Below are 26,388 nucleotides of genomic sequence, written 5' to 3'. Positions count from 1 at the left end.
TGGATAAATCAACAAAATGATCACAGCTGTGTGGAGGAGAAGCACTTTTTTGTGGCAGCACACAACTTATGCCTGATCAAAACATGTACTCCTGGATCCCAACATGTGGCAGAGCCAAACATCTCTCTAGTAATGCTTACTTAATAGTCTGGCGAGAGCTGTGCTGTCAAACCAGAACATAGATATGCCAGTTTCTGGTCTTCTGACAATTCAAGCTCCCCACAGTTGAAACATAGAGTTTTAATTCAGAAATTAGAGCGATTATACACGGCAGCTTTTTGTCCAGGTGAATAGGCGACTGATTCCTCGCTACCAAAATAGCAGCTCTAGGTCACCCCAGTACTCCAGAACCCGAATGGCTGTGAATGTCTAATTTGTGTACTGATATAGACACTTTTAGAGTTTGGGAAGGGTAGCCAGTGTGCTTGTAGCATATTTACTCCATCTGTACAAACGCTGCCCTAGCACTATGGTTGTTGCTCTGAGTTTCAGCGACCTACAATTTTGAGCCAGAAATCTAGTTTGGACACCAAGATGTTTGCACGACTACTTTGGGGCTAAAAACGCTGCTGTTTAATATCTCAGATTAGGTCTCCTTTTTGTTTTACGCACACGCAGCTCTATATAGCGCTGGGACGCCTTAGGTTAGCCATCGCGCTTTATAAATGCTCTTTTCATTCATTTCATTCACTTTGTGAAGTAGATGTGGCGTGGCCTTGTTCTGCACTAGCTTCTTTATGTGTAACTGAATCCCTCCCTGTGCCATCAGGTGATTGGTCGTGAAGACCCATTCACAGTGGGTTTGATTTGTAGGCATCCAGTGACCAGACTAGTTTTGGTCTACTCCACCGTTGGTGAGTCTCTCAGCAGTTGCCTCTCCAATAGTAAGGTATAGCACTTATTTTCCCAGCCTGAATCCAAGACTGAATTTAATTGGGTATGTACTGTCATGCACCTCATTAAATGTCTATGGTGAGGTGGTTGCACATTTTGCATTGATATTCTTGCTTTTAGGGCCTCTCTACCCAGACCTCTCGTCTCCTGGTCCCACCCGCTGAAGACCCTTCTTGGTCCGGGCAATTTGCAGCCTCCATACTAGCCTGGTCAGTGGGGCACATCTCTCAAGTCCAGGCTTTTCCACCAGCGGCTTAATGTGACTTAGCACTTTTGGTACATTCCATTCCTGTTAATTCCTGCTGGCTGTTTTCCCGAGCAAAGGTCTTACGTTTTATGTGCATGGGGAGAAAAGGTGCCCAGGAATGCCAAGTTATTTTAGGATGCCGCTGCCAACAGCCTGTAAAACAAGATTGTGATAATTATATAGCCTTAATTGCTGCTTACAGGTAGCAAAGCAGTGTGTTATCGAAACATGATAGAAACAGGTGAAAGCTGGCCAAGGTGAGTCAGCCTCGTGGTGCTGGGAAGGTCACTTCTCACTCAAGGTGCCGTGTCGACGGACGTGAGTAGAGACTGGCGGAGATGGGATTTGTTCGCAAGATTCAAGACTCAAGCGATATTATAAGGCACTGAATTGCAAGGGTCAAACCTAATTATTTCTGCCTTGGCCCCACAGGCTTCGATTCAGACAACTCTTCAGGGGACTTTTCAGACCTAAATCACAAAGTGAGTGACATGACCCTTACAGACAACAAAAGCAACATGTCCGAAGATCACAATGAACACGCCCAGGAGAACGGCATCAAGAAGCACAGGTCAGATTTGAATCTTTGCGTAATGGCAGCGATTACATACATTCCTTAAATCAATTCCATTGTACTGTTCCAGTTACATAATAAGTATATTCATTAATAACAAGGTCCTTTGTTAGTGACATTTTGAACTTTGTGGATCATCTATGCATGTCTTATAACTGTGTGTAGAACAGCATTGCCCAACATAGGTCCATTAATGCCAATCCGTGCTAGAACTTTGTAAATTATTTAGAAGCGGGTTCATTCCATACATATTTAGTGAATGTGAATATGCTAAAAATGGCCATCTAAAATTTATTGGTGTATAATATTCCATCCGAGAGAGAGACTTTTCAGAAGATGAAGAGCACACAGCACTGTGCCTGCCGTTCTGATGAGACGATGGGTAAGACGAAAGTGTCATGGAGAGTGCCCAACAGAGGTTTGAAGCCTAATGCTGTGCGGGTGGGCAGGGGTTTTAAGCATACCCTTTAGTCAATATTTATAAACTGCTGCTAAGACGGCATTCCGGGGTAGACCTCTAGCCTTACATCCTTTTGATGCTTCATTTATTTCACCTTGATGAAGCCTATGGAAGTGTTTGACACCTTTTGTATAAAGAGGGATGCCATGCATGAAAATTTTTCGAAGTGATCTGGGAGAGAGGGACACTGTGCTGCAGAGGAGGCTTGTGGAGGTGGCAACTAAGTTTTGACTGTTTGGAGATACGAGCGGCGTTCATGAAGGCTGAGTTGACCTCAAAAAGCAAATTATGAATTTTGATTAACGATAATGCAGAAGGTAAAAGTTAACCAAATGTATGGGATCAACATTGCTCCCAGTCCCACAGGGACCGGGTAGAGAAGTGTTGGGCAGAAGCAAAGTAAGGAGCTTAACTATTGGGGTGTTATACGAAAAGGATTCTCATGATGAGAAAAATAAGTTCATCTGGTACAACGTGGGCTTAAGCCTAACTCTGCAACAGACATTGATGCGAGTTGCAGTGGTAGGGCCTCAGTAATTGTGAAACTGTGTTTGTTGTCACATTAGCGGAGTTAATAGCAAAACATGTCATAAGACTCCGTAGACCCTATGACTCCAAAGTGTGAACCATTTGCTGGTGGGATTGGAATGCCTTGAACTTACTACAGCGTAATGCAGAGAGATGCTCTTATGGTGGCACTAAGTTACTGAGAAAGGGGAATGGGTCAATAGTGTTATGGAACCAACGGATAGATTTATTCACAGTTCCTAATGAATCTTGTGCTTTGAGCCTTACCAAGTTTGGGGTGGGCGACCACACAGCTGCACCTGGAAGACTCCTCTCTTCCCCCCCCCCCCCTCCCGCCCGGGGGTGAAGAAAATCATTTGGATGTGCCCCTTACCTGTAGAAAGGGGACTTGGGACTCATTGGAAACAGATGAGTTCCGGGCCTCTGCCCCAAATACAGTTGTCATGGTTCATCAACTTACGTTTTTTGGTGTGGCCGGTCCCATGGCCTTGTGGGATAAGATGGTAGAACCAGGTAACCGGGAGTGGTGGAGGGGTAGTTGAAAGGAGTTTAGACTTGCCATTCGTGTGCTGTGCCGGAAAACTTGCAAGGGGATAGAGACACTGCGGACCAGTTAGGAAGCCTCATTCTTTTGGTCCACGGTTGAATTTTATATAAATGTTTCTGAAGTGCTAATTGTTTTCGTTGATTTGTGTGTTTTGCAAGTTTACTGGTCAAAGTACTAATCCATGTTCGTAGGGTGACTGACGAGCCTCAGCAGCCTTGCTGGGAGTTGTTGCATTCACTACAGCGCCTCATTACTTCACTCGCCATATTTCTAGTGCCACTCTGACTGGGCGGCCCAGAAGGCCATCCCCTGGACTCGTACACTGGGCACAGACCAGCCACGAGACCCGTCCTTTAGACGCTGCTGTCAGACGCCGCACCGACGCCCTGCCCTTCCCGAGTAAACAAGCGACGCCATGTGCGCGAGCCCATTCGCTGACTCATTCCACTGACGTGTACGTTGTTTGCGGCGCGAGGACGTGCATGACTCCAGCTGGTATTTCCTGACTCACAGTTGACACGTTGCAGATGAGATTGTTGCGCGTGCACACAGGGAGGAAGAGCGGCTGATGCTTGGCTCACCCTACTGGTTTCAGAAGGCGCTGGCCGGGAGTAAAGTTTCCACCACAAGACTCTTCACGTATGCCATTTACCTGTGCCCTACTGGCCTATATTGACACACCTGAGCAGAGTATTAATAGAAGTGTGTATTAAGTTGGATCGTCACCGAGATTGCCTTCTAGACTATTTGCATGTCCCGACTCCTGCTATCCCTGCAGAATTAGGCCCATATTAGTCGCATTCTCCTCCCTGACACACGAGCTAAGTATTACATTCACTAAAGAGCACCCTCTTTGCAACTATGGTATGCCATGACCGGCCTTATTCATTCTTTTTATCTCATTTCATTCCCAGCTGCACTTTGATTCGAGCCTCTTGGGTCTAAAGGTCGACGCCTGAACCTGTAGAACGAAAAGGTGGGATTGGGATTTAAAATCGGTCCGGGCACGCTAAATAAAAGTGGCCCACTTTTGCATATTGTCGTTCCGCAAAGCACTACTTCGGCGACATATTCTTAAAAAAAGAAATGCACGGATTAATTTACACTGGTGAAACACACTTGAAATCAAGTGAGGCCACTTCTGCTCAAGCCCCCCTGCCCCCGCGTCATATGCATATATTAACCCCTTCCCTGCTCATGACGGAACCACTCCGTCATGAGCCACGGGTGCCGTGTGCTCATGACGGAGTGGTTCTGTCATGCCGCGGCCGTTGGCGGCCGCTCCTCCCACGCGGTGCTAATTCCCCGCCTGTGCGGGCGATTAGCGCAGTGGGCGGAGTCGTGACGGAACCACTCCGTCATGAGCACAGCTCAACCGTGACTCATGACGGAGTGGCTCCGTCATGAGCACAGCGCCACCGCGCTGCCCCCAAACCCCCCCAGCGCTGCGGCGGAATTCCTGCCGCAGCCAAGGGGTTAATGGGCCGGCCCAGCGAGAGAAAGGGAGTGACACCTCTGCCCGTTGATAAAAGGGAGGTAATGGACGCCCATCTACCTTCCGAAGGGCTACTCAGACACCCACAGTGTCACTGGCGGTATCCGAACAATACAAAAAACGGGAAACATCCTTAACCACGAAGGCTTTTCTACGCGTTACGTTTACAACGGTACACTTACCACGTAAACGTCTTTACCATGCGTATGCCTTCTCCGACCGTCTTTACCATGCAAGCTGCACTGGAACGGGTTCATCTTCGTCTGATTCAGTCCGTTTTTGATGTCGGCGAAGACTTGTGTTAAAGAGAAAAAATAGAAAAAGGGGGCTTGGGGGGGGGGGGGTCTCCCCCAAAGATAAAAAAATACGTGCGGAAAAAAAAGGGCCCCCCCCCCTCCAAAAAGTTAAAACGTCAGGAAGTGGTGAAAATCGGCGTCGTTTTAGAGGAAACGGAATGACGCTTCCTCTTTACGACGTAGGACGTCAGCAAGTAAAATCAAGAAGACGTGAAGAGGTAAGGGGCATAAAAGTATTTAAAAAATATATATACATAAAGATTGAGGGTAACGGGCAGGGGTAATAATAATAAGGTTTGGGGGGGTCACTTGAGGGTACAGGGGAGGGGTATAACCTTTACCAAGAGGTATTCCATCACCATGCAAGTATGCATGGTAAAGGAATATTCGTGGTAAAGGTTCTGCGAGGAAATAGCATTTCGTTGTAAGGCATGCGTGGTAAAGGCATGCATTGCAACGGAATGCGTGGTAACGACCTACAACCTACAACAAGCATTTGCAATGCAATAGGTCTCGCATTTACGAGAGTTTGAGCTATTGGCACTGTAAATGACAATTCCTTCTATTTATGTGTTGATTTTTAAAACATAAATAAAGGGCATTGTCATTTACAATGCCACTAGCTTGACCTCTCGCAAATGCGAGACCTACTGCATTGCAAATACTTGTTTTAACCATACATTTGGGGCATGGAGGAGAGGCCATATTATGTTTGGCTCCTCCATTAGGCATTCCGGCATTTTAACAAATTTCCACAATGAAGAAAGTCAGCCTGACAAAATTCTATTATGGGGAAATGTCAAAATGAAGAAATACCGGTAACCAGAAAAATAGTATACTTTTGTGAAAAGGTATATGGCTATTTAAAAAAAGATGGGGGGTTTAGAACAGCAGCATAAGGGATAGACAAGGAAGGTAGACAAGAAAGGTAAAAGAAATGGAGGAGCAAGGGGAGAGAGAAAGATCTGGAGTGGATGGGTGGAACTTTCCTGAGAAGGTCCGTTTCTTCTGTAGGATGCAACAGACGCTTGGCTTCATTGCCTAATAATGAAAGCAGGCTTCTTTGCGGCACACCACCATGTCACTTTGATGCTTACCCTATGAGACCGGCACAGGAGACTGCTAATTTAAAGTTAAAATACAGAATTTTCGGATTGATTGAAAATTGAAGATTTACATGGGTTTCCATACCTGTTTCTATGTATACCTACTTACTAAGAAGCAAACAAACACTTCCTTTAAAATGAAATGCAATGATTGTATATTTTTAACATTTTTATTGCAAACAAGTGGTTTCACGTGTAGGCAACTGCACTGTTTCCTTCTTTTTTGTGGCATTTGCTTGCAATAATAAAAAAAAAACCACCCTGCTAGCCCACGGTCAAATCTATTGTTTTTGCCAATGCTTGTTTATTGTAATTACTTAAGTGTGACCCTCAAAAACTAACAACTGTATTTGGCGATGGTCACATCTCGAAAAACAGGAACTGCTGCCTGTCACACAACATCACAACAAACTGAGTTTGGAAACAACGTCATTCAGAATTGACTGGCAACAGAATCTCCTCAGATTTTTGGGAGGGTGCAGAATCCACAGCGGAATTCCCTTCACCATGTATAAAGTATGGTGTAGAAAATTCCATCAAAGGATCTGTTCCTCCAGAAGGAAGAGGATTTTCTGTTACCTGCCAAAAGAATTACTTTAATATCGTATATCTGGTGCAGCCTCTGAGAGTGAGCGTGACTTTTCACATAAATAGGAAATGTTTGTTAGTGGTAATTAGTCGAATTTGTGTTCTCAGATAAACGAAATGGAAATTAATGATCGGAGGGGCAGCACACTATTTTAATTCTGCAAGAGCAACTGAAGAGACCTCTGCACAGGCGCCTCACAGAGCTCCGGCTGCAAAATTCTAGACTATTTTTAAGCAAAAGCTGTATTACACAAGTTACTATAGCAACCACGAACTATTTACTTCCTTCTCGTGTTTGGATGACCTAACCTGAAAGCAATTCACGTCATTAAAATAACCAAGCAAGACTTGTGACATGCATTTAAAAAATAAACAAATAACACTCTTCTCTTCCAAGGTAACCCTAGGCTGTTTAACCCAAGAAGACAAATCAGAACTTTAAATTCGCTTTTTACAAAGTTATAAACAGCTCTCACAAAGAGAATGCGAAAAGGAAGAGATGGAGACTGAAATAAAGAACAAGCTGTCGCCATTGTGAGGGAAGTGGGATAAGGGAGGGGGTGGCAAATGGTGAGGTCGTTTCACGGCCGCTTTGATGTTCTCATCAAAGCTGCCGCGAAATGAGCTTTTGTAAACGGGGGTTTTGAAAGTGCAAACTAGTGCTTTCAGGCTGCCAAATGGTGCGCGCGCCCGGCGCACATGCACTGTATTTGGAGGCCTGAAAAGCACTAGTTTGCACTTCCAGATCCCCCTTTTACAAAAGCTCTCGCGAGAGCAGCGCTATAGCGCTGGCTCAGGCGAGACCTAAAAACCACCCACAAAACCCCCCCACCCCTGACTGCTCAAAAAAGCAGTCCACAGCTGGAACTTTACACCGGCCCCTCGACCATAGATGACTCTATTGGGTGATGTGCCATCAGTGGGTTGAGATCGCTACTACTATGGTTATCCTTTTGGAGCAGAAGGGTGCCACTGACAGAAGTACACGTTTCTCATTCATTGCCCTCTTTTGAATTGCTGTTTTTTTTCGGATTTGCTGTTCAGTGATGTACTCTTCAGGTGTTTGTGTATATTTTGTATAAAGATGTTTTATATAAAGATCCTTTTGAACTGAGGCTAAGTATCATGGCTTTTCATTGGGCGTGGATAGTGGCGCTCAGTGGTCCATTTAGAGTTGAGGAAGAACAACTATGTTTTGAAGCTACTTAAAAAAACAGAAAACACTTGTTATTGGTTTTACCTACCTCGGTATTAGGTTTGCTAACAACGGCAGATGCACTTTGCAAATTAACAACAAACATGATGTTCTTTATTTACACTATTGCTGCTGCATCCAGATATAGTGATCTTAAGATCACATGATGTGTGCAGACTTAAAAGTTCATTAAATTGAGGTAGAAGCAGCAGCATCATAAGGGATCCCACGATATGTGTACATTTAAACGGTTAAATCTCTAGTCCTGACAAAAAATGCAAAGCCAAAGATTTTGACTATCAATGAGTATCTCTTTGAGATTTCTTTTGGTGGAGATAAGGATTGAAGAAGAGGTTTAATTCAGCCACTTGCATTAAGTTTGAGAGTATAAACTGAGCCAGAAGATGATCATTATCCGGACATGGGTCGGTATGTCAGTGATGGGCACCTCACTTGGTTCCATATGCACAAATAGGATAGGAAATGGAATCCATAGTTTGGAAGTCCATTAGGAGGCTATCAAAGATGTCCTTAACTTCCCTGTTTCCAAATTCTATTAAGGATGGACAAACAAACCCAAGAGCAAGTGGGAGTTTCCTTTCTTTCAGCATCATCGAGCCATACTTGTTGGCAGTTTTGAGACCCTAATGGAAATCTCATTCTGTCTCATTAAACCTTGATCACCTACACAAAGTTGAGGTTAGACAAGCCACTTGTGGTAGCCCAACCTAAGGCATGTAAAGTCACAGGTGGTTTCTTCGCTGTGTACTCTTGTGGTTATTCCTCTAAAGTAAGGCTGAACCGTTTCTTCTTTTCTTTGGGATATAGGTGGCTTAGAGGTAAACTACTCTGATCTCTTATAATTTCGTTTTGGAAAGGGTATAATGTTTTCAGCTATGCTGTTCTGTAACCCTACTATGTTTTCCTGGGTGAAGATTGCCTTTGACCCATAAGCATCCACTACCACCAAAAACTGGGAACGGCCACAGCAAAGTGGGCTGTAGGGTAAATAAAATTAACTAGTTGTGCCCAATAAGTCGCAAATCTAGATATTGACCGTGCCACTAGTAAATACATTATTTTTACCACCATCCTTGCATTCTGAATTATAGCTTAGCAGATGTCCCTTTTTAGGTCGAGCCTAGCGCAGCGCGCATGTGCTGATCTAGAAAATGACGTCTTGGAATCACTTCAGCTTTTCAGCAAACTCGTGCGTGTGGCTAAAAAAAAGCCACACGCAGGAGTTTGCTGAAAAGCTGAAGTGATTGGCCATTGCGTGTGGCTTTCAAAAATTGAAAGCCCAAAATTGGCCAAAGGCAGGTGCATGGCTTGCCTTCTCTCTAAACGTTGACTCCCTTGGCCTGGTGGTCTCGGGAGCGAGCAGCAACGCGGCAGGGTGCCAGCTGCATTCCTTACATTCCTGGAAGTGTGCGCGCGCACCACTCGTTATTATTTATGTGCTACGGGGTAGAATTTGTTAGCAGCCGCTGGGATGGGCTGTCAATGAATCCACCATATCTATTTCCTGATGTCTATACTTTACCATGTTTTGCCCACACAGGCTTCTTCCTAGTTTATACTCCACCTATATTTACTTGATATGCCATGTTTACTAGTTTGTGCAAAACTACGCAGTTGTTATCCATTTGCATTGTAATCCTCTTTAAATTCCCAAAGATTGCACTCCAGCCAATATTGTGCACCATGACCCACCCTGTGTACTCTGTGTGTTGGTAACTAACAATGTATTTTTAATAATATTCGTTTTCGCGCCCACCTAGGTAGAGCACGCTTAAACCCTGCTGGATGATGTCTGTGCTATGTAAGACAACAATTAAATAATAAATAAATACATATATACAGCAGAAGTGTGGCGCAGGTAGCAGCAGCACACGTTTCAATATTACAGAGGCCGGTTCCAGATTGTAACACAGCAGTGCACACAAAGAGTCCTACACGTGCAGCAGCAGTGCAAGGATCTCTGTTTATGGGAAGTAAACATCCACCACTGCCGTCCTGGTGCTACCGCCTCTTTGTAAAACTCAAGCTCGTAAAAAATGACTTTGCCAATACTTGGCTATTCGGTAAACAGGCAGTAAAAATAAACACCCCCTGCACATGGCCAGAGAGGGCAGGAAGGCCCGCTCCATCAGGTCCGTTTGGTTCCGCAGAAGGGCGGGATGTGGGCTGTGGTGTGAAGGAACGCCTGACCTTTCACAGATGCGTGAGAACTCCAAATGAGAAGGGATGGGGCAGCAAAGGAGGTGCCACACTTTGATGCTTTTCCGGATCCAGGCCTCTGAGGCATTCACTGGTGTAGGCTACACGTGTTCTGCGCATGTCGTGACGTGAAGCCTGTGTGCTCTCAGTATAGGCGTGTGCGCTCTTAGCGGGTATCTCAGCAGTTGGTGGTCCCTAGCACCCACTAACTTGACCTCTGCAAGCCCTTGGAGCTCTTCACGCCCCAGCTGCCTGTGCAGTTCCTGCTACCGTAAAATGACACTGCGATCATTCTTAGTAGTATGACTGAATGTACACATGTTGCCAGAACTGGGTCATAGACGGTGTTCTTTGTCCTACTAATATAGCATCGTTTGTTTGCACCCTAAGGGTGGGCACCTGGTCTTGTCGTGTCAGGTAAGTTTCATCTCATCTGCATTTGTGACTGTCACTACCATGGCACTCTGTGTTATCGCTGCACAGCCTCTGCCCCTCCCCGTACTGTGTCCTTCATTAGTGCCTTTCCTGCACCCCCTTTCAGCTGTGGAATCTTTTCATTGCTTGTCATCTGGTAATGAGTTAAAAGCCCTCCTTTCTCTGCCCCTCCTCCCTGCTCTTTAATGGGGCAGTGATACAGTCAGGTCGCGGTCTGAGTCCATTGAAGCTACCTGTCTTTGAAGGGGGCCGAGGTGTGACTTGTGCCCAGTCTGTTAATTTGTAGGTGGCTGGCAGGCGACAGGCCTCCACCCTGTGATAATGGCGCAGTGTGACCACAGGCTGTATGTATGGATGCAGGAGGCCTCCTTAAGGCCCAGGTGTTCTGTTTTATTTTACTTTTGAAACTGGGTGACCCTCCCCCCACATGCTGAATTTGAGCACGAGAAGGGAGGATATTTTGTACAAAATCGAATTAGGTTCATGAGGAGCAGCGACGCTCACGGATTCTACACTCCGGACACGGTGACCCATGGCTTTAAGTGGCCCGGGTCTCATCGGTGCTGAGCACCGGCAGTTTTTAGGTCGAGCCTAGCGCAGCGCGTATGCGCTGCTCTAGAAAATGACCTCTTGGAATCACTTCAGCTTTTCAGCATACTCGTGCATGTGGCTAAAAAAAAAGCCACAGGCACGAGTTTGCTGAAAAGCTGAAGTGATTGGTCCTTGCGTGTTGCTTTCAAAAATTGAAAGCCAGCAATTGGCCAAAGGCGGGTGCATGTCCCTCCTTCTCTCTAAACGTGGACTCCCATGGCCTAGGAGTCTCATGAGCGAGGAGCAGCGCAGCCGGGTGTCCGCTGCATTCTTTACATTCCTGGAAGTGCGCGCTCGCACCACTCATTATTATTTATGTGCTACTGGGCAGAATTCGTTAGGAGCCGCTGGGATGGGCTGTCACTGGATGTAAAAGATGCAATAAATCCACCATAGTGCCGCGTTGTCTGTGTTTCATATGTTGGCGAGCGCTGCCAATCAAGTCATTGTGTGCTCCTCGGCTAATTCAGGATTGTAGTTCTATGTCTCTTTTTCTAAAATGTACTAGTTTTTATTTTTCAAGATCTGATCACTCTTAATATATCAGTTACCAATGTGGTCAATCCACCCCCCCCTTCCCCCGTTGCATATCATTTGTTTTTGCTAGCACCACCATCACACACCCTCCGGGGGAACAAACCCCCAAAGCATACGTTTCATGCGGGCGGTGACCTCTCCAATAAAGGAAACTGAAAGCACTCTGAGGCAGTGCACCTCGCTATGCCCAGACCGTTTGTGGACAAGAGGACGAGGCGTCCCCTTTAAAACATTGGCAGATGCTCGCACTAACCGGCAAAAGATTCCGGCACCGTTAAAGGAAGAAGAAACTGGCCAGCGCATGGGGGCGGCATGTTTTTACTGCCCGTCCCCCCCCCCCCCAGCTGCCCCATTGTCACTGGTGGACTGTGGCAGGCGATACGATGAGTTTGTTATCCGCACCCCGCGGAGATAAAACTCAATCATGTGGCCTCACTTTATTCAAAGGACGAATAGAGCGAGAATGAGTCAGAGGGGCTGAGACCGAGTCAACACCACAGGCTGAGCCAACGCTGCCCCTGGCGTGGATGGGCAGAGGGATGAGCAGCACTCGTGCCCCGTGCTCTGCCCACAGAGCTCTACAAGGGTATACCTGCCATCGTCTGGCACGAAGGAGCGGACCCCATAGCTGCGCACCATTGGCACTGGCCTTGTCTCGAGCTAGCCAGCTCTCCGACCTCTTGACCTCACATGCCAGCACTGTGGCTTGCCCGCTGTGGTCGCCTCCTGCTTCACGCTGGCCATCCACTATGCACTGGACCCCGTCGCTGCTGAGGAGTGCTCAGTGCCTTCTAATCTGAAGCCACATCTGTAATGCAAAGCTCAGTGGGTTGGGAGGCACTATCCCCCAGATCTAAGAGAGTGAGGTGTTTTGAGTACACTTTTCTTAGGGTCAGAGCCCAGCACAGCGGGATGCTATGACTGCAATGGGGCCATGAAGGCAAGGGTGGGGTCACAGCAACCCACCCTGCACTGAAAACAGCCAGCTAGCCTGCAGTCCGATGGGAAAATGCCAGGGTGGCACAGTGAGCAGTCTGGCCCTGTTGCTGAGGAACAATAAAGACAGTTTTCCAATGAGGATTTAGGTACTCTTCAGACTTTTTCGCCTCTCTCAATCTGAGCTCCAGACACGTCACGAGAGCCTCAGGTTTGGGTTACACATTTGTTTCAAAGCAAACAAGTCGAACAAGTGAGATGTCAAACAGGGATTAAGACTGAATGACCACTTTTGTGAAAGAGAAAGAAATAGGCTCACAGGGCACTAGGAGCACACAAGGACCTCTCAGATTGTGGGGCGTTGTATTGTTTTCAATCTATCTTTATAACACAAAATACTGTTCAGTCATAAGTTCACGGTACTCCGCCAGAAATGTGACGTTTCTTAAGGGTAAGCTCTGCTCCTACGTAACTCCAGTTTAGCATCTTCTACCACTGCCCTGGATTATGTGAAAATGTGCACAAGTATCAGACTGCAGCACATCCTGGCCAGAGGTGCACAGAGCGACTCCTTTCATCCAAGCCACGTTTTCCCGGATGAGATCCATTTGTAAACAAGCATTCGCATAGCCAGTAGGTCTCCCCTTTTGAGACCTAATAAGTATTTAGTTATGCAGTACAATATCCATGGTGCAACAACATCAACTGTTGCATGGCTAAACACTTATCAGGTCCCAAAGGCGAGACCTAATGGCTATGCCAATGCTTGTTTCAATTTTGAGGACATTGTCCTAGGCATTGAGGAGGGCAAGTATATGTTACACACTTCCAGTGAAAGCTGGATTGTAGTAACTATAACGGATTGTGCTTTTAGAGGGTGAATGTTATTGGACTGCTACACTTGTCTTTTTCATTTTCTATAGGGGTGGAAGGTTGGTGATTACTAGTTGCTGGTGATTTTATGGTCGAGTGACGTCATTCTTACAGGAGGTGTGACTTGCCTTTTTGATGTCTTTAGGATTAGACAGTTCGATCTTTGATTAACGTTTTGTGAAGTGAAATTGAGAGATGGGCTAAGGTTCCTGTGCACATTTTTTGTACTACTTGCTGTGGATGTCTTTGTTTTGCATGTAATGTAATCAAACCAGAAGGACTTGTAGTCAGAGAGGAAGTTGAGACCTGATTTTTTACTAAATTCATAGCAGATAATGATCCTTTTTCAGTTTTGGATCGTGTTAAATGGCAATTTTCTGGGAGTCTAATTTGAAATGACTGAAGCCAAATCCCTGGAGGCCCTGTTAAGCCACCTGTAGTACACATATATGGTCTGTCCAGGATCCTTGGAACCCCAAGGGCTGCAGGCACCGATAAACCATCAAGAAAATACTATATGTGGTCTTCACTCACAAATGATAGAAGTTTGACCTTTTTTTTATTCACCAATAGCACTATTGAGATGGCACAACCAACCTAGCAGGAGCAGCTTTGGATTAGTGTATGGTTTGATGATGTATTTATTATATTGGAGTTACATCCTGCCATGGAATGGCATTGACTGTTCCGTAAATCGCTGGGTGTGTGCTGAATGGCATTGCTATTTGTTTAGTTCTGCTGAGATGTACGATTGCCCGCAATTAGCAACCGTACATCTAGGCAGAACTAATGCGGCATCAGGTACTTGCAATCTTTTCAAGACAGGTCTTTCATTCATTTACCTTTGATTTAATTCCATGTATGTTTGGTTGTGGTAGATTTAAAGTTTCTTCTGGTTGTTTAACCTATATTGCAAAGAGATGATCAACTGGTGCCTAACTAGATAGCATGTACTCATGTGAAGTTGCTAGAGGTTTCTAACATGTACTTTAAGTAAAGGATATAATATGGGTGCTAATTGATTTTAATGTGCTGTTGAAATGGTAAATGCTTAGCCAACTAGAGGGCTTGAAGCCATGTTGTGCTCATGATGTTGTCTGGGGTTGTCTATTATGTTTAATATATGCTGTTGGAATATAACTTGTTTCGATATGCCGTTGAGGCAGGAATTTCTAAGCCACCTAGAATGCTTGGATATTTTCGTGCGCATAATTGTGCTAGGACTTGTATCTGTTGTATAATATTTTGATAGGCCAAGAGTATGATATGCAAATAAAACTTTATCAGGTGTACCCTTCGAGGTGGCAAATGCTTATCCAACTAGTGGACTTGGAGCTGTATTGTCCCAATGATGGCACCAAGTGTTATGCCTGAGTACTGTTTGTATGACTTGAATATTTTGCTTGCTTCGCCTGTTGGAAAGTTGGGTGACCATTGGGAAATAAGCATTAAGGGGATACAATGCCGGCCTTGTATACCTACAAATTACAAACCAGTCACTTGGTTAGGCTCAAGACATTAATGAAAGACATTAATAAGTATTGAATATGTAAAACTGCAGGTAATAATTTGCTTGGATCCTGGCAGAGTGGGATTTATAGGGGGGAGCTCCAACATTTGAGGTCAGCCTGTAAGCCGCGGTGCCAAGGCCCCAGCTCTTCGAAAATGCAGCAGCCTGCAGCTCATACTATTTTTCTACCATGGTTGAGGGTCCACGTAGGTAGTCAGCTAGTTTGGGTTCAGGAAGCAGGAAGGAGCACTTGCCAGTCGCCTCTGGAGCGGAGTACGGAAGTCTGACTTCAACGTGGGTTGTCCAAGTCCTGAAGAGGCCATTGCGTCAGGGGAGAAAGACCACGAGAGGTCGCGGGCACTCAGTAATGGGAGACCAGAGCTTTCAGAGGAGTGTCCCGGATCTCCATGGATTGCTGGCTGCCATCGGGTTGAGTAAGACTGTTCCAGGCTGTTGGGGACTTGAACAAATTTAGCACCTTAATGCTGATAAACCTGAACTCTCAAGGCAAAGCAGAAGACTTTGTGGTTAGTGGGGCTGGTGTGTGCCACATCTTGGAGTCTCCTCTAGTCTAGAATGGGGAATCACCACCCATACTAGAAGGGACTGAAGGACTCAGGGACTCCGCCCAAGAGAGTGCTAACACATTGACCTTAAGAGAATGGATTTTTGAGTGTCGTATATGCTTTGTGTGTTTACATTAAATGCTCAATTTTCTGTAAGCACTTGTAATTGACTGGATGATCCACTTACTGCCGCTACTGTTTCTGTGTATGTTGATGTATAAGACTGTGTTGCCTAGCACCGAACTCCTCCTGAGAAGCCTTTAACTGCTCGTCCCGCACTACCACCTACAGTTAAGTGCTGGATGGGGTGGTACTTGGCCCCGTTATTCGGGACCCGTAGTGGGTCTGGTCCTGGGACATCGGGAGTAAAAGGCCATAGCCCAATGGTTGTTCCCAGTTTCTCTTTTGTGACTCATGTCTCTTTTGAAAGTGGTTCTGACAGCATGAAAGCGACCAATGTATGGAGGAAAATCCGATTGTGTAGGCAATTCTTTTGCCTTCTCTAGGAGAAATGTAGTCTTCCCTCTCCTATTCATGTGTACCCTAGGGAACGGAATTGGTGTTGTGGGAAGCGGCAGAGGCAGGAAGAGGGTATCTGGTTGCAGAAGAGGCGGTGGAGGGAGTGTTGGACTAAGTAGTGGACCTGTCTGTGGCTGAGCCTGAAGTTCCTGTCAAAGTATCCTCTTGTCTCCATCAGCTGTTGGAACATGCTAATGAATACAAAGAAATGTACATCGTAGGTGGGTCCCTGTAGGAACTCTGTGGGTAAGGCTCCTCATAAATGCTTGAGTGGCTGTCCCCCGCGAAGCTCTGAGGCTGATACTTCTACTCCTATGAGTATTACTCCCCCTCCTCATTTTGAGTACTTGGTTTGCATCCAGCTGCCCAAGACAGTAGGCAATATACAAAGCTTGCCCCTGGTTGCTGAAATCCTCTTCCAATTCTGAATTCAGTATGTGCACCAAGGTTGTGTTGAGAATTTCACCGGCAAATGCAGAAAAATGAAAGTTTGAAAATGGATTCCTGTCATCAACAAGGCTGTCGTAGTTTATGTGGTCACTGTAGTCAGTGGTAGCTGCATTGTCACTATCGATGTTGGATGCTTTGTCGATGGGCTCATAGTCTTAGAGAGTGATGGTCACCACAGGGATCGGTAACATACTGTCCTCAATGGCTACTTGCTAATTGACGATTGGACACTGGTAATGGACTGTTGGTGAGGGACTCGTGGAAGGAATGGTCATCAGTGACATGATCTTTCTCATTGGAACTTTGGCCGTTGACGACTTAGGAAGCCAGTCTAACTGGATGTCAATATTGCTGTATTTTCATGCATTTTTTTGCACATGTTGGTCCTCGCTTTTTTTAACACCTTTTCCGAGGGAGAAAGGAAGGTCTGATGTTTGGAGGAGTTGGCTGCAGGTGTTACTGAGGTAAATTCCAACAGAGGAAGTTTCATGTGCTGCATTTTTTTTCACTGCCTTCATGGAAGTGCTTGGTGAGGCACTTTTCACTGAATCTTTCAAGAGGAGAGGGCACCTGCCTTTAAACGTAGGAATTCTCTTCTTTGACAGCAAGTACAAGCCAAGCTCCTTTCTCTGTCCATAAGCGTCTTTGAAGGGAAGGTATTACAGATGTTGCAACAAGACTCTTTGAGTGGAATGAAGGTAATGAATTCACTGAACAGAAGGATCATCAGTGTAGGTTTTCTCTCCACAGACTAAGCAGAACATTTTGTCTTTCTCTGCCATAGTAGCAGTTGTTGAGAGCGGACAGTCCCCCTTGGATGGTTCTCAGGTGAAAATCTCAGAAATCTCCTGAAACAACTCATAATTTCAGGAAAGCAGGAGATAGAGCTGGCTGCAGTCCACAGAGAAAAAGTTAAGGATCTGGAAGTTACCAATACAAGGTCAAACACAGAGCTGTTTTCAGGAACTCCCTCACGTATGTTGTGAGGAAGAAATCGGAGCTATGGTGGCCATGAAGGGAAGTAGTGCAGCTCAACAATTCTTTACCATTGGCTGAAGTTTGAGATGTTTCAAATGAGGTGGATGTGCTACTAAACAAACACTTGTTGATGCCTATGACTTTTAAAAACTGTTTACTTCTATTTAAAGTTGGCACCGATTCCCAGCCTGACGACAGGCAAGGATTCAAGCATGTGACTATAAGAGAGGGCCCATGCTAGAGAACATAGATATTAAAAAAACACATTTGAGATAACTGCAATAAAGACATCTTAAGTTTTGCACCTCCCATGTTACCCTCTGTTTCTAATTCTTTTTTCAATGCATCTTGGCTTTGGGCAGGAAGTTCTTTTTTTTTGCATTGGATATCTAGGGCGATTAGTTACTTCCATAAATTAAGTCCTGCTGTTTTCAATAACACCAAGTCATCTGTATATTTTTGACCATTAATGTGAGCAGCCAGCTTTCACTGTAAACTCTTTAGACATAACCAAGAGACCTGAAAGAACAGCAAAAACAATCCAAAAAGGGATAGAGCAAGAAAGCCGCTCCCATTTTAAACTATTTTGAAATAAACTTATTTTTTGGGCATTACCCCTCTGATCCCAGTTGTATTTCAACCCAGTTAACTTTGCGGAGAAATTTTGTTCTCAGTTCTCCAATCTCATTAAGACCAGCTTTGTGAATATTCTGAGGTGCTGTCAAGAGGGAAATCAACTGAGAAGGATAATGTTTGTTGCTTTTTTCTAAAATGCACTGCACGATGCCCACCTTCCCATACCTTCTTGATTAATTGGTGGTCTCCGTATTTGGTGCCACTCGGGCAACCAACCGCCTGTACTTCATGGCAGCTCCCGTCCTGCTCACATGAGGGCCGCTGACTGTGGCATACACACTGACGACAAGCCCAAATTTTAGGGTGTTCCACATCCTGGCAACACAAGGGACCACCAACATCGCAGAATCAGCGTCGGAGGCACGCACTCCTTCAACAGTCATGACTGGAGTAACCAGTTTCACACTTTGCTCAGCGGGATACATTCGCTAAGATCCATGCTGAGCCTTGCTCCCGCCATGCACTCTCCTCATCACAGGGATCACTGGTCTTAGTAGACCGATCGTAAGCACTCTGCTCCTCAAACAGTGCTCTGGTCTTGGAAGGCAGAGGACTGGTGCTCCAGGCTCAGGGTATACTCTTGACCTACTGGGTGATGTCCCATCACCCATGTGGGAGACTGGCAGACCTTGGTCCCCTGTCATGATTCCAGAAGCAAAGAAGTCTTGGTGAACTTCTTTCTTCTGATGAGACAGGGCTGTTCAGCAGAGTATGGGGCACATGCCACCAAATCCAGACATGCTATTTAGAGTCTGGCCATTGAAATTCGTGTTGGGGGGTGTCTGCTCCTTTGACGTGCTTGTTCCTCTGCACTGCCTGTTTTCAAAAAGACTGTCTGCAACAGCAGAAGTGGTGCAAAAATCTGAGTGATCCCCAAAACTGGCCATGGGAGTAATCGGGACTCACACTTGGGTGTTCGCTTTCACTGAAATATGCCCAATAAAAGTTCAAAGGACTAAGTCTTCCTTTCTATCAGATTCCTTGGTAGTACTGACCTTATAAGTCCCACTGTATTCCGGATAATCAACCCAGGCACCACTGACCAGTAACTTTTCTTGGAATCAAAGAAACATTTGATGCGCAAAGAGGGTGAGCTACTTCTCTATCTTCAGTGTGTGTGATACATCCCAGCCTTCAGGAATGTCAGAAATACACATCTCCTGTATTGGGGTTATAGTTCTCACCTCTTCAGCCTCTACAGGCCCTGTGCTTCCAAAATCGAACCCACAGGCTCCATCTTATGTACCATACACAGTCACACACATGCAACCCAGCAAGCACATGCAAGTATCACACGCTGTCCCAAGGCGCACACATAAGTATCACGGCTCTGCACACGATCCATGAAGACCAAGAGTAAGTTAAGTGCACAGCCGTTATGGAACTTTTCACAAGTGGGCTAGTAGGCCCCATTCCTGTGATACAGGTAGAAAAGCCTGTTCACATTACTGATTTTATTGAATACAAAAACTGGTATTCTTCCACCATAGTGCTCATCTCCCTTAACTCCAGGTATGAGCAGTCGCCCCGTATCTATGAGGGTAGCTTTCGGTGCGAGCCTCCAAGTCTAAATAGTCTGCATTACTATGAGGTAGGCTTAGGTCATGGCACACATGCATGATCAGTGTTCGTCCATGACCTCAAATCAGCATCCAGGATCAAGATTGGATTGAGACAGGGTACTCCGGTCATAAGAGCACACCAGTCACAATGCAGCGCATTTTTCTGATTCTACACTCGTCCTGTTAGAATGGCAGCAAAAAAGTTTGACCTGCTCATGACTTCCACAGAAAATCAGCAACTTTTATATGATTTTGAAGAATAGCATCGGAAAACTGCAAAATCCACCCAGAGCATGAATTTTGTCTGGTTGGAGGGTCTGCCATCTTCAGATGAGGCAGTCATACCACACCTGGAGAGGATGTATAGGGCACTAGAATCTGAGCCAGAATGCCTGACTAGCCACCTGAAGTCGACCTACATCCTTGTGACAGCGGCCCAATGTAGATCAAAAAAGTCTGTTACTCTGACTTCATCTTCCCCATACAGGAATGACAAGCACATAGACATATTAGAGCACATAGTCAGTTTTATAGCTACGACTTCCAGAAAAGCTTTGCATTCCTTTGCCTTCTTGGGATGATATAATTTCCAGATGTAACACACCATTTCACCTAGTATCTCTCTCATCCGAGGTGATAGAAAGGAAGATCCTGAGGCCATAATCGAGGATTGCGCAAATGCATTTGCTGCTACGGTTGATGCAGCAATGGCTGTTTCCAACACAGGCATCTGTTAGCTCACAGGTGCAATAGTCATGCACAGTCAGGTATTGCTTTGGTCGACATCCTTCCGTTTGGAAGTCCAGGTAAAGATTTTGGACATGCCTTTTATTTGGTAAGCATGTAGATGATACCATCCAGCACGAGTGACCCCACTCCGACACAGAACACCGACGCATCCAGACCAGCCCCAGGACCATGCTACGTGACACCCTCATCTACAGACCACCAGGCCCTCGCACCCAGTCCGCAACCACCATCGCCGAACTCGCCGCACCCCATGCAGTCACCTCCACGGACTACATCCACCTCGGGGACCTGAATTTCCACCTCGACAACCGCAACGACCCCCACTCCATCACCCTCCTCGACAGCCTCGCCAACCTCGGACAGAAACAGCTGGTCAACACACCCACACACAGAGCTGGACACACTCTGGACCCTATCATCACGGGAGGAACAAACATCTGGTTAAGCCACACCACCCAGCCGCCCTGGACAGACCACCACTGCGTCCATTTCACCTTCAACACCACCAGTGCACCCAAGCCCGTCCCGCGACCACCAAAAAGAAACTGGAGCAAGGTCACAGAGGAACTCCTCACCACCACCCTCCGCCAGGACCCCCCCCCCCCCCCCCAGCACCACGGCCGACACTAACTCCGCAGCCACAGAACTCCACCGCTGGATCGCCCGCTGCGCCGACCTACTCGCACCCCTCCGGCCCCCCGCCAAGCAACGCCCACTGAAGGCCGCCTGGTTCACGACGGAACTACAGGAAGCCAGACGCTGGTGCAGACGCCTAGAAAAATCCTGGCGAAACCAGAAAACCACGGAAGCACAGAACAACCACAGGAACGCCCTGAAGGAATACCACCAATGCATTAGGGACACCAAACGCACCTTCATGAAGGACAAAATCCAGGCAAACGGGAACAACGCCAAGGAACTGTTGAGCGTCATACAGCAGCTCAAAAAGCCTCCCAGCGAAGCCACGGACGTCACACCTTCCCAGCAACTCTGCTCAGCACATACTTCCAACATAAGATCAAGGACTTCTACGACAATTTCAGCGAACCAACGCGGGACTTCATACCCCACCCCACCTTAGATCGTCAAACAGCATGGGCTCAGCATCATATCCTACGCAGACGACATCCAGATCATCCTCTCACTCACGAAAAATCCCGAAGACACCAGACTCTGCTTCCAGGAGGGAATGAAGAACGTGGCAACCTGAATGAACAGCTGCCTTAAGCTCAACTCAGAAAAAAACAAGGTCCTCGTACTCGGACCCTGCAACTCTGCCTGGGACAACTCCTGGTGGCCCTCCGCCCTGGGGAACCCACCCACTCCTACAGACCACGCACGCAACCTCTGCATCGTCCTCGACTCTTCCCTCGCCATGAACCCCCAGGTCAACGTCGTCGCTTCCACTAGCTTCAACTGCCTGCGCTTCCTCCAAGACCTTCAAATGGATCCCCTCCGACTGCAGAAAGACAGTCACCCATGCGCTGATAACCAGCAGACTGGACTACGGCAACGCCCTATACGCCGGAATTAACAGAACTCTCCTACAGACTCCAGACCATTCAAAAAACTGCTGCCAGACTCGTCCTCTGGACTCCACGCCACGAACACATGACCCAACACCTATGAGACCTCCACTGGCTCCCTGTCGAGAAGAGGGTCACCTTCAAACTCCTCACCCACGCCTACAAATCCCTCCACATCGGACCCAAATACCTCAACGAGAGATTATCCTTCCACGTACCCAAGAGGAACCTCCGCTCCGCTGACATCGCCCTGGCAGAGGTCCCCTGCAGAAGCAGAACTGGCGGGAGGGCCTTCTCCTACATCGCAGCCAAGACCTGGAACGAGCTCCCCGTCAACCTCAGACGCTCCAACACTGCACACCTTCAGGAAGGACCTCAAGACCTGGCTCTTCAACTGATCTGGACCCCCCTCTCCCCCCCCCCGCCCCCCCCAGCGCCTTGAGACCATCACGGGTGGGTAGCGCGCCATATAAAACCCTGATTGAGTTATTGATTGATGCCATGCAGAACATCAAGACAGACATCAGCACACTGCTTAAGACCTTTACAGTACAGTCAGCCCTCCTCCATATCTTTTCGTGGGCCAGTAAGAGCTCAAGCCTTACAGAGGAGGAACAACAACTGTATGATCAAGGCTACTCCTCCGGCAGAGGTCAGCACCAAGGCTACCACAGGACATCCGTGAAGAAAAAGGGAGAATCCCTGCCACCCTTTCCATACAACTAGAAGAAAGCTTCACTTTAACCAGCTTCCCTCACCCCACTCATCTGAGCGATTATGGTTGTGGGAAAAACCTGTACTTTTGCTGTTAGTTCAAGGTGCTTCCATTTGATCTGAAGTCTGCACTCCGGATATTTACAAAGCGCCTGGCACAAGTAGCTGCCTTTCTGTGAGGAAATGGTCACCAAGACTATCTGTACTTGGATGACTGGCTTGTCAAAGCTTTAGCAAAGGAACAGGCTTGGTCCTCCACAGCTGCCCTCAAGAGCTGGACTCAACCCAACTACAGAAATGTCCTCCATCAATACTGTGACCCGATTTTAATTCCTAAAGCCACCTTGGATATTAACCGGCGGAAGGCTCCCCCTCAGAAGAAAAGATTACTAAACTTAATGAAAAGGGATTTTGCTCCAAGCAAACAGTGCCCTCAGGGTATGTAAATCCTGCTTGGGAATCATGCCATCGTGCATCGGCCTGATGCCTTTCTGCAGACTACAGATGAGGCTTATTCAGCAGGAGCTGAATCACCAGTTAAAGTAGATGATTGGCTTATGGAGCAACACAGTTGTGGTGCTAAATGGGTCAAGCAAGCCCAATTTCCGTTCCAAGGAAAGCAAAAGCAGATCAATGTTCCCTGATTGATTGCCCCAGCATGGCATTGTTACTTTTGGTACAGCATGCAACTGAGCCTGTCCGCGTACCCACCGATCCAGGCAAAAATTCACCCCAAGCTCCTCTCCAGACACAACGTAGAGATTCTTCATCACAACCTCAAGTCACTGAGCCTGACTGCATGGTTGTTGACCACTTGGAGTACGGCCTTCTGAATATCCATTCAGACTACAGTGACATCCTAGAGCAGGTATGTGCGCCATCCACAACTGAGACCTATGGTGCTAATTGGAAAAGATTATGCACAAATTGCAAAAATAATAGCCTTACCACAATCACCATGTAGCCCCATTGGGTGCTACTGTACATAGGAGACCTACCAAAGAGCAGTCTAAAGTATTTATCAGTCAGGGTTTCCTTAGCTGCAGTTTTCAGATTCTGGAGTATTGAAGACTCTTTATTCACAGAGAATTACTAAACCATTTATAAAAGTACTTTTTAGTGGCTTTGCTTCAATGAGACGACCTCTAGTTCTAAGGGAGCTAAACCCACCAGTAGAGTGCACCTGAAATTTCTTTCATGGGAGATCACGCTTCTGCTCACTCTCATCTCAGCAGGGAGAGTCGTGGAATTGTCGCTGTTCTCCATAAAAGAGCCATATCTTTGCATCACGATAGTCAATGTGATCTAATGGACCAACCCAAGATTTCCACCAAAAATCCTTAAAAACTTTCACTTGAATTAACCTGTCCTCCTACTATCTTTCTTTCCTCATGTATTTATTTCTGCAGAGATATTCTTAAACTCGCTGGATTTCCACAGATGCATCAGTCAGATACTACATGGATAAAACCAAGGACCTAACATTCTTCAGATCAATTATTTATCTTATACAGCCATCCAGGAAGAGGCCACCATTTATCCAAACAAAGCATTACACATTGACGTTCTGCCTGCATCACCTCCTGTCGAAACAAGGCAAAGCGTCGCTCCAGTTCATGGCGAGGGCACACTCCACCCGAAAAGCAGCAACAACACCTAGACTCCATGTTAGAGTATCTTTGAGACATTTAGGGCCTCATGTAGGTAGCCAAATACCGGTCGGTAACGGCCGATTTTCGGTAATTATACCGTTACCGACCGGTATTTTGGCTTTTGAGATGTAGGGGGAGAATTTCTGTATTCGGAATTTACCGAATCGGTAACATTACCGATTCGGTAATTTTACCGATTCGGTAAATTCCGAATACAGAAATGAGATGTAGGGGGACTGTGTGGTGTGTGTGGGGATTCGTTATTTACCACCAACTAATAGTTGGTGGTAAATGACGAGTATGTGTGTAAATGCAATATTTTGCCCGTAGATGTGTGCAATGTGGTAGACACACATGCCCTCAGGGCATGTATGTGTGCCACATGTGCACACATGGCCGAATCAGGGGTGCAACAGGGTGTCAATGTGACACCCTGCCACCCTTGCATGTGCTCCCCCATTACCGAATCGGTATTTACCGATTCGGTAATGAGGCATACCTTCCCATCAATGGGAAGGTATGCCTACCGATTCGGTAATTACCGAATTTTTCCGAATCGGTAATATTTACCGACCAATTACCTACATAGCATTTACCACTTCATAAATACCGAATCGGTATGATTCGGTATTTATGAAGTGGTAAATGCCAGCCCACCTACATAAGGCTCTTACTGAGCAGCCACGTAGAGAAGCAGCCATGCCTTTAACAGGCATTACTTCCTAGATGTAAATGCAACACCCAACTCGACGATGGAACAAGCAGTTCTCTGCAACCTTACTTTATTGAAATGTTGTGTACTGCTTGCTGTTCTGATTCACGTTTGTGAATATATAAAACATCCAGTGCTGGAGATGAAATTACTTACCTATAACTCCAATTCTGCAGCGTTCGTATCTTTCATATATTCACAGGAGACTCTCTCTTCTCACTGTCAGTGGTTCACTTCTATCATATATACTCTTCACACCTCTGGTATGAAATCGGAGCCATAGTGAACCCTAGGGGCAGTAGGAGAGCTCTTCAATTCCTCCTCATTGGCTGACAAATGAAGTGGATGTGCTTCTAATCCAAACACTGTTGAGTTGTATGATTATTTTAACACACTTTACTGCTATTGAAAGTTGCCAGGGGCTTCCAGCCTGACGCTAGGGAATGATTCCAGCATGTGAGTATATTAAAGATACCAATGCTGGAGAATTGAAGTTATAAGGAGTAGCTAATTTTTTGCTCCTCCCTCTTGTAGATGGTATTTTCATGTACAGTACGTGGATTTAACATTTTTAATAGAAAAGGTGGTGGCTTCACAGGGAGGTTTCTTATCAACACATAGCAGACAAAATGGCACAAGTATTAATGCGCTCTGTATGGGTACCCCTTTGTACAGCACCCCTCGGTTTAACAGTGCTGCTGAATTGAAAAGTTTTAAGGTAGCTCTGCCCCAATGCGCTGTGGTGTAAGCAGGGCTACTTGTAGTGGGTGCTCAAGTTGATGCTCCTTCCCTGAAAATCTGTTCTCTACTTAAACATGCTTTTATTTCCTCAGTTGGGATTTGTTCGGCAGATTTCAAACATAGTGAGCTGGAATGTCTTATTACAAGTCATTCTTGGCTCAAAGCTTGGTATTAACGATTTGAGGCAAACTGCATACCCAGCTTGAGAAAAAAGGCCATGTGTAAAAAAAATATTAAATGTACTCATTCCAAGGCAAAAACAAACCCTTAGTAAAGTTTGTGGATAAAACCACCTGGAAACAGCTTCCTACTTAAGATATATACTTAAACCTTTGACTTGGAACACCAAGACTTGGAATTGCTATTGACCTTCTGAAAAATGAACTGGTTTTCGGTCTCATCTACAGGCAGCTTTAGAGTTGTATTGTAGAAAGACCTATTGTGTAGTGTACAGTACCGGTACTTAAAGTAGGCTTTGTGTCAGCCCACTGCTTAGTAGCATTCGTTTGCTCTCTTGTCAGCCTTGTTTTCTTGCTTCTTATTCTACAGT

The 26,388-nt window shown here is 46.1% G+C and overlaps 1 protein-coding gene across 8 annotated transcripts in view; it reads left to right on the top strand.

The window, feature by feature from the left end:
- OSBPL2 (oxysterol binding protein like 2) overlaps positions 1-26,388 on the top strand; it is a 391,960-nt gene that overhangs the window by 148,754 nt on the left and 216,818 nt on the right. For all 8 annotated transcript variants that reach the window (XM_085619766.1, XM_085619768.1, XM_085619763.1 and 5 more), the window contains one exon: positions 1,574-1,712. In XM_085619766.1, coding sequence (XP_085475892.1) covers positions 1,574-1,712 — 139 coding nt within the window. The remainder of the gene's footprint in view (positions 1-1,573; positions 1,713-26,388) is intronic.

Source organism: Triturus cristatus, chromosome 7, assembly GCF_964204655.1.
Source record: "Triturus cristatus chromosome 7, aTriCri1.1, whole genome shotgun sequence".
Lineage (NCBI taxonomy): Eukaryota > Metazoa > Chordata > Amphibia > Caudata > Salamandridae > Triturus > Triturus cristatus.
Note: the sequence above shows the minus strand (reverse complement) of the source record. Positions and strands in the feature narration are given on the sequence as shown.